Source organism: Drosophila willistoni, unplaced genomic scaffold, assembly GCF_018902025.1.
Source record: "Drosophila willistoni isolate 14030-0811.24 unplaced genomic scaffold, UCI_dwil_1.1 Seg637, whole genome shotgun sequence".
Lineage (NCBI taxonomy): Eukaryota > Metazoa > Arthropoda > Insecta > Diptera > Drosophilidae > Drosophila > Drosophila willistoni.
In genome coordinates, this window is record NW_025814555.1 from 89530 (window position 1) to 102221 (window position 12692).

The 12692-nt window shown below is 40.4% G+C and overlaps 1 protein-coding gene across 1 annotated transcript; it reads left to right on the forward strand.

Moving 5' to 3' along the window:
* The first annotated feature begins 9144 nt into the window (after positions 1–9144).
* LOC124461768 lies at positions 9145–10919 on the forward strand. Its single transcript, XM_047013227.1, has 4 exons — positions 9145–9286; positions 9530–9965; positions 10049–10745; positions 10875–10919. The coding sequence occupies exons 1-4, from the start codon at positions 9145–9147 to the stop codon at positions 10917–10919; spliced, it is 1320 nt and encodes a 439-aa protein (XP_046869183.1).
* Positions 10920–12692: the final 1773 nt, after the last annotated feature.

Below are 12692 nucleotides of genomic sequence, written 5' to 3' on the forward strand. Positions count from 1 at the left end.
TTCTAAGCGTACACAAAAGGTCCTCTTTAAGTCTTCATTTTCTAAGACCATCCAAGTGACCTCTGGAGTACCACAGGGTAGTCATTTGGGTCCATTGCTATTCACTCTTTTTATAAATGATCTTCCATTGGTAGTGTCACATTCTCGGGTGCTTATGTACGCGGATGATGTCAAGCTTTACCTCAGTTTTTAAGACATATCGTCTTCTTGCCTACTTCAATCGGATCTTAATGAACTTCTAGAAATTTTATTCCTCTATCCTTAAAACACTGTAGTTCTAACTATTCTTTGCATGAACGTGTCACGCTTACGGTTGTCAATCCACATAATGGCAATCAATTCTACTTGGAAGAGGTTCACAGTGTAGATACCCTGGATCTACCTGTACAGTCTATCGACATAAGGGCTCTCGCCAAAGAATTCCCCCACCTAGCGGGACTACCGATAGCATCATACACCAATGCATACAGCAAAACCGCTATCATCACCAGAAGAAACTCAAGCTCTAACCAGACTCGAATCTACTACCGCCTTGAAGAACGGCAGGTACGAGGTCGGTCTAATGTGGAAAGATCCTAAAGTTTTATTACCTGATAGCTACGCAAACGCACTAAAACGGCTTAAATGCCTACAAAAGCAATTTTCCCGACAACCACAGTTGAAGGAGCAAATCACCAAGCAAATCGAAAACCTCGTCGAAAAGGGCTATGCTCGCATGCTGACGCCGGAGGAAATAGCTGCACCAAACAGACGGACATGGTATCTACCAACCTTCATAACTAAAAATCCAAATAAACCAGAGAAGGTCCGGCTTGTATGGGATGCAGCCGCCCAATCCGGCGGCAAGGCCCTGAATGACTACATCTGGAGTGAAAGTCAAATAATCAATCGTCATAAATAATCTATCGGGTAATTTTTTGTTTATTACGTCTTTTATAGTGTTATTTAATGCGTTTGTATAAAGAGCGGTGTTATTTGCATCGTTTTCTAGACTTAATTTGTTTCTGATAATATAGTGTAGTGTATTCACATAGTCGCCTATCATTCATACTTAAAGTATAGCTCAACTTGTAACACTTGGTTGCAATCATAAACAATCTTCAATTGTTTGTATATATGTATGTGCTAAGAGAGCGTGTGACTGCTGAGTCAGCACTTTGGCCGCCCAGACTGTGAGCGTCCAACTATGTGAGTACACTCGCTCCGCACAAGGCGACCGTGACAGGACTTAAACAGGACCTGTGTAAAAATTTAAAAAAAAAAAAAATATTAATTAAATAAAAAAAAATATATAATACATACGAAAAAAAACAACAGCTAATAATTGATGCGGCGAAATATCAGCAACAGCAGCAGCCAATTAAGGCCACAGTGTCGGAGAAGGCAAATATGCCCACATGAGTGACACTGATTTGGAAATTCTGCACCTGTCGTGCAAGGGGACGCGCCAACACTCGAGGAAGCACTCGAGGCGTGTCCAGCCGATGGACCCCGTCCTCTTACCATAGAGCAATATAAGGCGAGGACTGCAAGGAAACAGGAAAAACCAAAACATAAACGAAGCGGCCGGAGGATAAAGCTACTACAACAGAGACGTTTAATGAAGGACATGGTGGAGGCCACCAAAGAAAAAGAAGACCGACAGCGCTACATAGAGCGCCTGCAACAAATAAATAACGAGCTTCGCCAAGGTGCGAAACAACGGCAAACGGGCTGCACAATTGCAGTAGCCCCAATTTGCCCTTAATTTTAATTATTTATAACAAATCTATGCGGGAAACCGCTGTTTACAAATTACTAAAAAAAAATAGGCTTGTACTAACACATGTGGTAGACATAGATTTAATCAAAATTGTAAAACTTATGTAAGTCTACCACATGCCCTTAACTCTTTTCCTTTTCTCTGGATCACTGCATTAAACAGTTGATGCACTAAAAAAAAAAATCATCTCTGGCTCACTGTTTAAACAGTTGAGATTTCCAAAATTAAAAAAAAAATATTAATAAAAAAAATTACTAAATATCAATACTTATATTTGCATAAAATTGAAAAAGAAATACAAAAAGAGAGCTTACAATTTTTTTTTCTCAGAGTTCAAATTAAAATTTTCAAATTTTCCCATGAAACTCTCATTAAATGTATGGAGTCGAACTCCATATCAAAGCTAGATAGTACAGAAGAAAGTATTAGAAAATTAGTTAGCATGTTGGACCATGAGTCCAAGGTAGCGGATTCAACCGCTAATGTTATAAATACTGTCGAAACATCTTCAATCGACTTAAAATTTATAACAATTTTATTAGTAATAATCGTCGTTTTGCTATTAGCAAACTCCCTGACGAAACTTTATAAATTGCACAATAGATGCATCAAAAAGAAATACCAAAGTAGGGCCATAGACTTAGACAAGATCTAAAAAATATGGAATGGAATAATTTAGTAAAAAATCTAAATAATTCCAGAGACAAATTTAACAGATCATATAATTGTATCAATAAAGATACAGTTATTAGAATAGAAACTCTAAAATTACACATAAATAACCTTATTCAACAATATAATAATATTGTTTTAAAAATTCAATTGGTCGACGACCAGCTTACTCCTGCTCATAAAACACAGTGCTACAATTTAATACAATCTTTAAATGAAAGGTTGACAAAAATAAGCGCGAGAAGAAGTCTGGAAATACAAATACCAGAAGAACCATTAGCTTTAGCCGAGTTCGATGCAAATCAACTAAGCGAGCTAAATGAGTCAAAGCCAACAGTCGACATCGAACAAGATAGTGACATTGAATCATTGTTCGAAGAATTAATCCCTACTAAAATGGCACTAACAGTTGTAGATTTTTTGAAGCTGGCCTCAAGTCTAATATCAGACTATGACGGTAAGCCAGAAAATTTGCAAAGTTTCCTAGATTCTTTGAATCTAGTAAACACACTAAAAGGCGACCATGAGCAAACAGCCATAAGCCTGATCAAAACAAAATTAAAAGGCCACGCCAGAAATTTGATAACCACTGAACAGACAATAGGTGAGATCATTACTCACTTGTCTACAACAGTGAAGGGAGAGTCGGCAGAAGTGGTATCAGCTAAGCTTCTCAATCTCCAGCAAAGAAACAAAACTTGAAGGTGCCTACATCAGCGATGGTGTGACCCCAACTCTTGCTACCAAGTATAGCACAGTAACAGCAGTAAAGGCAATGACGAAAAATTGCACAATAGAAAGGGTTAAGAACATCATGATGGGAGGTATTTTCACAAATATGGATGATGCTGTATCCAAATTTGTAAACACTTGTACTGAGATAACAGGACAAAGCAATTCAGTCCTATATTATCGACGAGGTACAAGTTACAACAATAGAGGAGGCCGAGGTTATAATCGCGGAAGAAATTATAACTATAATAATAACAGCAACAATCGGAAAACCAACAGAACCCTTTAGGCAACACACAATAAATCCAAAAATTTACACTATCAACCTTAGTCTTAACATATTTGTTTGCTTCACAAATCACGAAACAAACACAAATTTAACATTTTTAGTAGATACAGGAGCAGATATATCACTCCTAAAAATAAATTCAGATAATTACAATATCAAAGACAATAAAATTATAGACATTGAAGGCATAGGCCAAGGAATAATTCAATCCAAAGGAATCACAGCAATAGAAATTCAAACAGCCAAATACATAATTCCACATGAATTCCATTTAGTAGATCCGATTTCGCAATACCACGCGATGGAATAATCGGCATTGACTTCATAAAAAAATTCAATTGCCAGTTAGACTTCAACCCAACCGAAGATTGGTTAATAATTAGACCAAACAACCTAAATTATCCGATTAATGTTCCGATTACTTATAGTTCAGGCAATAATGCACTACTTTTACCAGCTAGATCCCAAGTGGTCCGAAAAATAGAAATAAACACAGAAGAAGAGTGCATATTGATACCAAATCAAGAAATTCACAATGGAATTTATGTCGCTAATACAATAGCAACGTCCAAACATGTTTACGTCCGTCTGTTGAATACAACTAATTCTGACCAATTGTTCAATGTAGGAAAACTAAAATATGAAACACTTTCAAATTACGAAATTGTCCGAACAAACCCAGACATCAGATGTGAAACAGTTTTGAATAGCTTAAAGAAAAATTTCCCCCCTCAATTTAAAGAACAGTTAACAAAATTATGTACCAAATATAGCGATGTATTCGGACTAGAAACCGAATCGATATCAACAAACAATTTCTATACGCAAACATTAAGACTAAGGGATGATGAACCTATTTATATTAAGAACTATAGAAGTCCGCATAGCCAAATAGAAGAAATCCAAAAACAAGTAGGAAAATTAATAAATGATAAAATCGTAGAACCATCTGTATCCGAATACAATAGCCCACTCTTATTAGTCCCAAAGAAATCTAACTCAGAAGAAAAGAAATGGCGATTAGTAATTGACTATCGTCAAATAAACAAAAAATTATTGTCCGATAAATTTCCGCTTCCCAGAATTGATGACATTCTAGACCAATTGGGTCGAGCTAAATACTTCTCCTGCCTCGACCTAATGTCCGGTTTTCACCAAATTGAACTAGAAGAAAGTTCAAGAAACGTAACATCTTTTTCAACAAGCAATGGCTCATATCGCTTCACGCGATTGCCATTTGGACTTAAAATAGCACCGAACTCTTTCCAGAGAATGATGACAATAGCATTTTCAGGATTGGAACCTTCGCAGGCATTCCTTTATATGGATGACTTAATGGTGATAGGATGTTCCGAAAAACATATGATTAAAAACTTAACTGATGTTTTTAACGTATGTAGGAGATACAACCTAAAGTTGCATCCAGAAAAATGCTCATTTTTTATGCATGAAGTGACATTCCTAGGTCACAAATGTCTGATAAAGGAGTCCTGCCCGATGACAAAAAATACGATGTCATAAAAATCTATCCGGTTCCGCATGATGCAGATAGCGCGAGGCGATTCGTAGCATTTTGTAATTACTACCGTCGTTTCATAGAAAACTTCGCCGACCATTCGCGACACATAACTAGATTATGCAAAAAGAATGTCCCTTTTGAATGGACGAGCGAATGCCAAAACGCATTTATGCATCTTAAAGAAAAGCTTATGCATCCAACACTACTTCAATATCCCGATTTTAGCAAAGAATTTTGTATAATAACTGATGCTAGTAAACAAGCTTGTGGAGCGGTTCTAACTCAGAACCATAGTGGACTTCAACTCCCAATAGCTTATGCATCACGTTCATTTACAAAAGGCGAAAGCAATAAAAGTACAACAGAACAAGAGTTAGCAGCAATTCATTGGGCAATAACACATTTTAGACCATATATTTATGGAAAACATTTTACAGTAAAAACAGATCACAGACCACTAACATATTTATTTTCAATGACAAATCCAAGTTCCAAATTAACACGCATGCGGCTGGAACTTGAAGAATATGATTTCACAGTAGAATACCTAAAGGGAAAAGATAATTTTGTTGCGGATGCACTTTCCCGCATAACAATAACCGATTTAAAAGACATTCAACATAAAGTCCTGAAAGTCACTACCAGGCGACAAAGTAGACAAGAGAAGAACTGTACAGTTAAAAACAATGAACTTTTGCCAAGGCAAAATCATTTAAATGTATCCAAGCCCAACGTGTACGAAGTCATTGCAAATGATGAAGTACGCAAAGTAGTGACCTTGCGCATCACAGAATCTAAATGTTTCTTTAAGCATGGAAATAAAGTGATCGCAAGAATTGAAGTTAGCGACATATATACTAATGGAATTCTCGACTTAGGTCAGCTCTTCAAAAGGCTTGAAAAAGAGGCCGGTATATTAAACATCCGCCAACTCAAAGTGGCACCGAGTGAAAAGGTCTTTGAATCAATTTCAATAGATACTTTCAAACAAATGGTCAATGAAATATTAAGATCATTACGAGTAGCGCTACTCCAGCCGGTGACCCATTTAAGAAATGAGAAAGAGATACAACAAGTACTGTCTACATACCATGATGATCCAATTCAAGGAGGTCATAGTGGCATTACAAGAACAATATCGAAAATCAAAAGACATTACTATTGGAAAAATATGACACGTCATATAAAAGAGTACTTATATGTATGTGCAGGCATGCACATGCATACATACTGATTATGCATATGCGTAATATGAGCTAGGGCTAAGAGAGCGTGTGACCGCTGAGTCAGCACTTTGGCCGCCCAGACTGTGAGCGTCCAACTATGTGAGTACACTCGCTCCGCACACAAATATAAAGATTTTGCCAAGCCCTTTACCGCCCCCGTAATTTGAAAAACTTGATTATCTCCCGTATTTTTTTACCTTATGCAATCAAATTTGGCACACTTAAATTTAATACTAATATCTAGCAAAATACCAAAACTCGGACAAAAAACAGTCGAGTTATGCATATAAACGTTTTTCCATAAGGCCGGAGTTGGCCGTTAGCTGGTGGGGGCGCTAGGGTGCTCGGTTGATTGAGTGAGCGAGATACTAAGATATGCTTGTAAAATAAAAGTGAAAATGCATTAATTTAATAAAGTTCAAATATTTGCTTTACTGGTGTATGGTATACCAAAGTCGTCGAGACGACTTACTTACTTCATTCAAAAATAAACTTGTGCAACAGAACGATATTCTTTCTATTTTCCTGCCGAAGCATCTCACTAATACACTGAAAGTCATTTAACTGTGACATTTTTCGTTTCGTTTTTGTTCGTTGCTGTGTGTATATGGGTAACCGACGCGGTAAAAACGTGGTAAAATGTGGCGTCTCTTTTTGGCTGATGCAATTTCCAAGAAATTATGAAATAAAATTGTTTTCTTTTATACCGATTCGACTTTTATTGAACTTTTAGCATTATTCACCATTTTCATTTAACTTTTAGAGAGACTCGTATTATTTAATTTTGCACCTTTTTACACTTTATTTTAATTTTCCGTTATACTTTGTTTTTAGGTTGAGTTCACTTATAGTTTTTTCACGTAAAGCCTCAATATGTCTGGGCTACTTTTTTACACTTTTAAATCTTTTTCACTTTTACTTTTTTGTGTGTGTCACCTCTCTTTCACTTTTTATTCTTTTTAAGTGGAGCCCAAATGTGTGGGTCACTTTTCTTTCACGTTTAATTCTTTTTAGGTTGAGCCCCCAAAATGTGTGGGAATAAACACAGTCCCGGTTATAGTTTTATATTAGTTTTATTTAATGTTAAGATAAGTATTGTTTTTAGTTAATAGTAGATATAATTATAATTAATTGTTTAATGTCTTTCGCGTTTTCGTCGTGTGTACGTCTTACACTTTCGGCTTTTCGTCTTTAACTTCGTCTTCTTAATGCGTCTCTGTCTGACCGGCTTGCCAGATTGTCTTGAGCTTCTTTGAGTCAGCTGACTGAACTAGGGCTGGCTGAATAGGATTGCCAGACCATTCCCACAATATATAACATCTCAATTGCAGCATTTTTGTAGCTCAATCATTTCGTCATCCCAACATGAATTTAAAAAACGTAGATCGACAAATACTAACCTATTAGAATTTACATCTCACTTAATCAAAGGGTTCAAGACTGCCGTGCAAACTGACGTCATTTATACTGACTTCAGCAAGGCCCTTGACTCTGTAATCATACTCTGCTTTTATATAAATTAAACGCACTTGGCATCCCCAGCCTTTTGCTAGATTGGATTCTTCAATATCTTTCTAAGCGTACACAAAAGGTCCTCTTTAAGTCTTCATTTTCTAAGACCATCCAAGTGACCTCTGGAGTACCACAGGGTAGTCATTTGGGTCCATTGCTATTCACTCTTTTTATAAATGATCTTCCATTGGTAGTGTCACATTCTCGGGTGCTTATGTACGCGGATGATGTCAAGCTTTACCTCAGTTTTTAAGACATATCGTCTTCTTGCCTACTTCAATCGGATCTTAATGAACTTCTAGAAATTTTATTCCTCTATCCTTAAAACACTGTAGTTCTAACTATTCTTTGCATGAACCTTTTAGAGTCCTATGTTCTGACTACAATCTTCTGTATCCCGTAATCAGATCAGAAGCCTCTCTTTCCTTTGTGAAAACTTCTATTTTAGCACATTTAGCTCGTAATTAGGTCGAGTTAATCATATTTTTAATTGTTTGTCCGTTTTATTTGTATTTGTCCACCCAATCGTGCCGTCCGATATGCGGCTGCGCCCCTCGGTCGGTCGGGCGGGAGGTGGACAGCGCTCTGCTTGGGCTCGCGCGAAACAGGCTATGTCCTGGTGTCGTATGGGCCACTTGAACGTACTTCGCATTGTACGCGTCAACGTCCAGACAATATAAAATACACAGCTGCCCATCGTTCAAAGCCACGCCACATCAGCGAAAGATGCCAACAATGCCTAAACCGTCATCCCCAAAAGTGCCAACGTGAAAAGGTTTGCGGCATACGAGGTTGCCGAAGCAAACATCACCCATTGATCCACGAGATGCAGCCAATACCAGAGGCTGCGAAATCCAGCAGCCCAAACAGGCCAGCTATGGTCACCAACGTGCATACGCCGGAGGGTAAGCACATCCAGCGATCCAGAGAGTCTGGCTCAACATATTTCCGTGTCATTGCAATACAAATCATCAATAAAACGAAAGTCACTAACAATTTTGCATTTCTAGATGAGGGATCGGCACTACGCTCATCGACAACAAGGTCTATAAGCAACTCGGTCTAAAAGGCGTTCCAGATCCACTGTGCCTAAAATGGACCAACGATACAACACGCGAAGAAAATGCATCGGAACGTGTCACGCTAACGGTTGTCAATCCACATAATGGCAATCAATTCTACTTGGAAGAGGTTCACAGTGTAGATACCCTGGATCTACCTGTACAGTCTATCGACATAAGGGCTCTCGCCAAAGAATTCCCCCACCTAGCGGGACTACCGATAGCATCATACACCAACGCACGCCCAAGCATCCTAATCGGCACAAATAACTGGAACCTCGCACCAACCAATAGCGTCAAAGACGCGACTGGGATGGGCACTACAAAGCTCCACGCCATCAAGGCCCACTAGAGCTAATGTCACCGTTCACATGTGTGGATGCAGAGACGCAGACGCCAAGCTGAGCTCAGTAGACGCTACCACAGCAAAACCGCTATCATCACCAGAAGAAACTCAAGCTCTAACCAGACTTGAATCTACTACCGCCTTGAAGAACGGCAGGTACGAGGTCGGTCTAATGTGGAAAGATCCTAAAGTTTTATTACCTGATAGCTACGCAAACGCACTAAAACGGCTTAAATGCCTACAAAAGCAATTTTCCCGACAACCACAGTTGAAGGAGCAAATCACCAAGCAAATCGAAAACCTCGGCGAAAAGGGCTATGCTCGCATGCTGACGCCGGAGGAAATAGCTGCACCAAACAGACGGACATGGTATCTACCAACCTTCATAACTAAAAATCCAAATAAACCAGAGAAGGTCCGGCTTGTATGGGATGCAGCCGCCCAATCCGGCGGCAAGGCCCTGAATGACAACATCTGGAGTGGTCCAGATCTCCTAAACTCCCTGTTTGACCGCTTACTCTCATTCCGAGTGGGACGAGTGGCGATCTGTGGCTATAACGCCGAGATGTTCCACCAGTTCCGAGTGAGACCAGCAGACACCCATGCGCAAAGGTTTCTGTGGTTCGACAGCAAATCCGAGAGGCAAGAGCCTAATGTCTATGTTATGGAAGCGCTTACTTTCGGAATCAATTGCGCACCCTGCATTGCACACTTTATTCGTGACAAAAATGCAGATCGATTCTGCCAACAGTACCCTCAAGCAGCACAAGCCATGAAGGACTACCACTACGTGTATGATTTTATAAACAGCGGCGACAACTCAAGTCAGAGAAATCCATGCAGCAGGTGGTTTCCACATACGCAATTGGTCTTCGAACTCAAAGGAGGTCCCCTACGAATACTAAAGAGCGATTCGCTACTCCCCGAAGCTGTCGAAATTACCGCAACAGAAAAGGTACTCGGCTTATATTGGATGCCGAACTCCGACGTATTCACATCTGCAAGTTCGCCAGGCTGAAGGGCAACGTTTTAGACAGCGACAAAACACCAACCAAACGGGAGCTCTTGCAAGTACTTATGTCAATGTACGACCCACTCGGCTTCATCTCATGCTTTACAATAGAGCTGAAAATCCTCCTGCAAGAAGTCTGGAGAAGCGGCATTGGCTGGGATACTGGTTTGCCCGACGCATTGTTACCCAAATGGATACGATGGAAACGGATCCTTACAACAATCGCCGGATTGACCATCCCGAGATGTTATTTCAACAGCAGCGATCAAATCCATGATGTAGAGTTACACACGTTCGTTGACGCCAGCGAATTGGCATACGCAGCAGTCTGCTACCTTCGGATACGCCTGGGGGAAAGAACCTACCTCAGATTCGTGGCCTCCAAGGCGAAAGTGGCACCGTTAAGTCCACTATCTATACCAAGGATGGAACTGCAGGACGCAGTTATCGGAGCAAAGCTGAGTAACCGAATCCAACGCAATCCAAGTTTGTCAATTAATTCGAGTTATTATTGGTCCGACTCAAAGACTGTTCTCAAATGGCTTCGTATGGATCCACGAAAGTTTCAGCAATTCGTCATGCACCGCGTGGGCGAAATACTGGAATTCACAAACGTTAGCCAATGGAATTGGGTTTTAACCAACCTTAACCCTGCAGATCTTGCTACTAAGAAATTCGCAACTTAACGAGAGGTAAACCTTTAAAAACAAATTCTAAACTCATATGTTTGAATATCTTTCTAGATGAAAACCAGCTCCTACGTACCCGAGGGCGAGCAGAAAACCTAAACGGCCAAAACCAAATACTGCTCCCATATGGGCACCACATTACTCGGCTCATAGTGAACTGGTATCATCAGGAAATGCACCACACATCCCATGAGACGTGTATTAACAGGATTCTAGGCATGTTTTACATACCACGCCTACGAGTCATATACAAAGGCATGCAGAAGTCTTGCCAACGCTGTAAAAATGAGAGCGCCATGCCTGTTCCTCCGCAAATGGCTCCCTTCACCATCGCCAGGCTGGTTGCCTACCAACGTCCCTTCACTTACGTCGGTATCGACTACTTCGGGCCCTTCTTGGTTGCTGTAGGACGGCGAAGCGAAAAAAGATGGGGCGTTATTTTCACCTGCCTAACCATACGGGCATATAGAACTGGCGTGCTCTTTGGACACTGCATCGTGCATAATGTGCATCCGAAACTTCATCAATCGGCGCGGGACCCCGAGAGAAATTTACAGCGACAATGGCACTAACTTCAAAGCTGCTGAAAAGATTATCTGTGACAAAGCGCAGACGATCAACTTCAACGCCGTGCAACCGGCGTTCGATGACATCAAATGGAAATTTAATCCACCAGCCGCTCCTCATATGAGGGGAGCATGGGAGCGACTTGTTCGTTCTGTCAAGACTGTACTCTACGCAATCTGCCTAGCGAGAAAATTCACCAGTGAGGGCCTACAAAGCGCACTCTGGGAAGTGGAATTTATCCTAAATTCCAGACCCCTTACCTTTGTCTCTCTGGACAGCAAAGACGACGAGGCTATCACACCTAACCATCTACTACTAGGATCAGCAAGCGGCTATAAGCCAGTCTTCGAAACCACACACACCGTACAGCACATGTGGCAAGCTGTACAAGAATTCGCCGATCAATTCTGGCGACGATGGGTACGCGAATACGTTCCAGATTTAGCCAGGCGAGGAAAATGGTTTACGAAGAGACCACCAATACAGGCTGGAGACGTCGTTGTAATATTGGACGAGACTCATACTTATTCTTAAGCGCCAGCCTACGTGCTGCAGTTTGGTTACAACCGCGAGTAAGGGCGATTCATTTATAGCGGCTCTCAAACGGCTCGCATAATAACGACTCGCATACGGCACACACACCAAACACACACCCACTTAGCCTACCATTAGCATAAGAAATACACGTGGAAGAAATAAATGAAGTATCACGTGAAAAGTGGAGTGTTTTCTTGTGGGCCCGCTAAAACATCGAACCTTAGCGCCAAACTCAACAGGTGGTGTTTTTTCCTTTAGGAAATATTCTTAATATTAAGTCGTCAGTTTTCCTGCTTACTGAATTTTGTGACTTAGCGAGGAAGTCTACGTTCATTTCCATGTCTTCTTTGCGTTAACCAACACCACCGCGATGAACTTGGGTGTTCTGATATTAGGTCGTCGTAAAATGTTGGTAGAGACCATGTGTTCGTTCGCTGGGCAGATGATGGTTTTGTGGTATAGGGCGGTGTTATGTATCTCTAAGAAGGTGTTATCGTCGCACTGTTAAAAAGGTCTGTTAACAGCTGTACTCCTCAGTCGTTCTACTAATTACTTCGGAACAACATCGGACTCCCCTGCTACAACTACGAGGGAACTTCTACTACTACAACTACAAGGGACTACTACTACTACAACTACGAGGGACTACTTCTACTACTACTTCAACTGCTACTGCTACTACATATCCCAGATTTGTAATGTACCATTATCTTATTAATAAACAATATATATCGTTTTTCTTGACGTGGCAACGCTCTTCATTTTTTT

Coding starts and splice junctions, on each gene's coding strand:
- LOC124461768 (XM_047013227.1), top strand. CDS start 9,145: ATGTGTGGATGCAGAGACGCAGACGCCAAGCTGAGCTCAGTAGACGCT. Junction 9,287..9,529: donor GAACGGCAGGTACGAGGTCG/GTCTAATGTGGA, acceptor CAAATAAACCAG/AGAAGGTCCGGCTTGTATGG. Junction 10,746..10,874: donor AAATACTGGAATTCACAAAC/GTTAGCCAATGG, acceptor ATATCTTTCTAG/ATGAAAACCAGCTCCTACGT.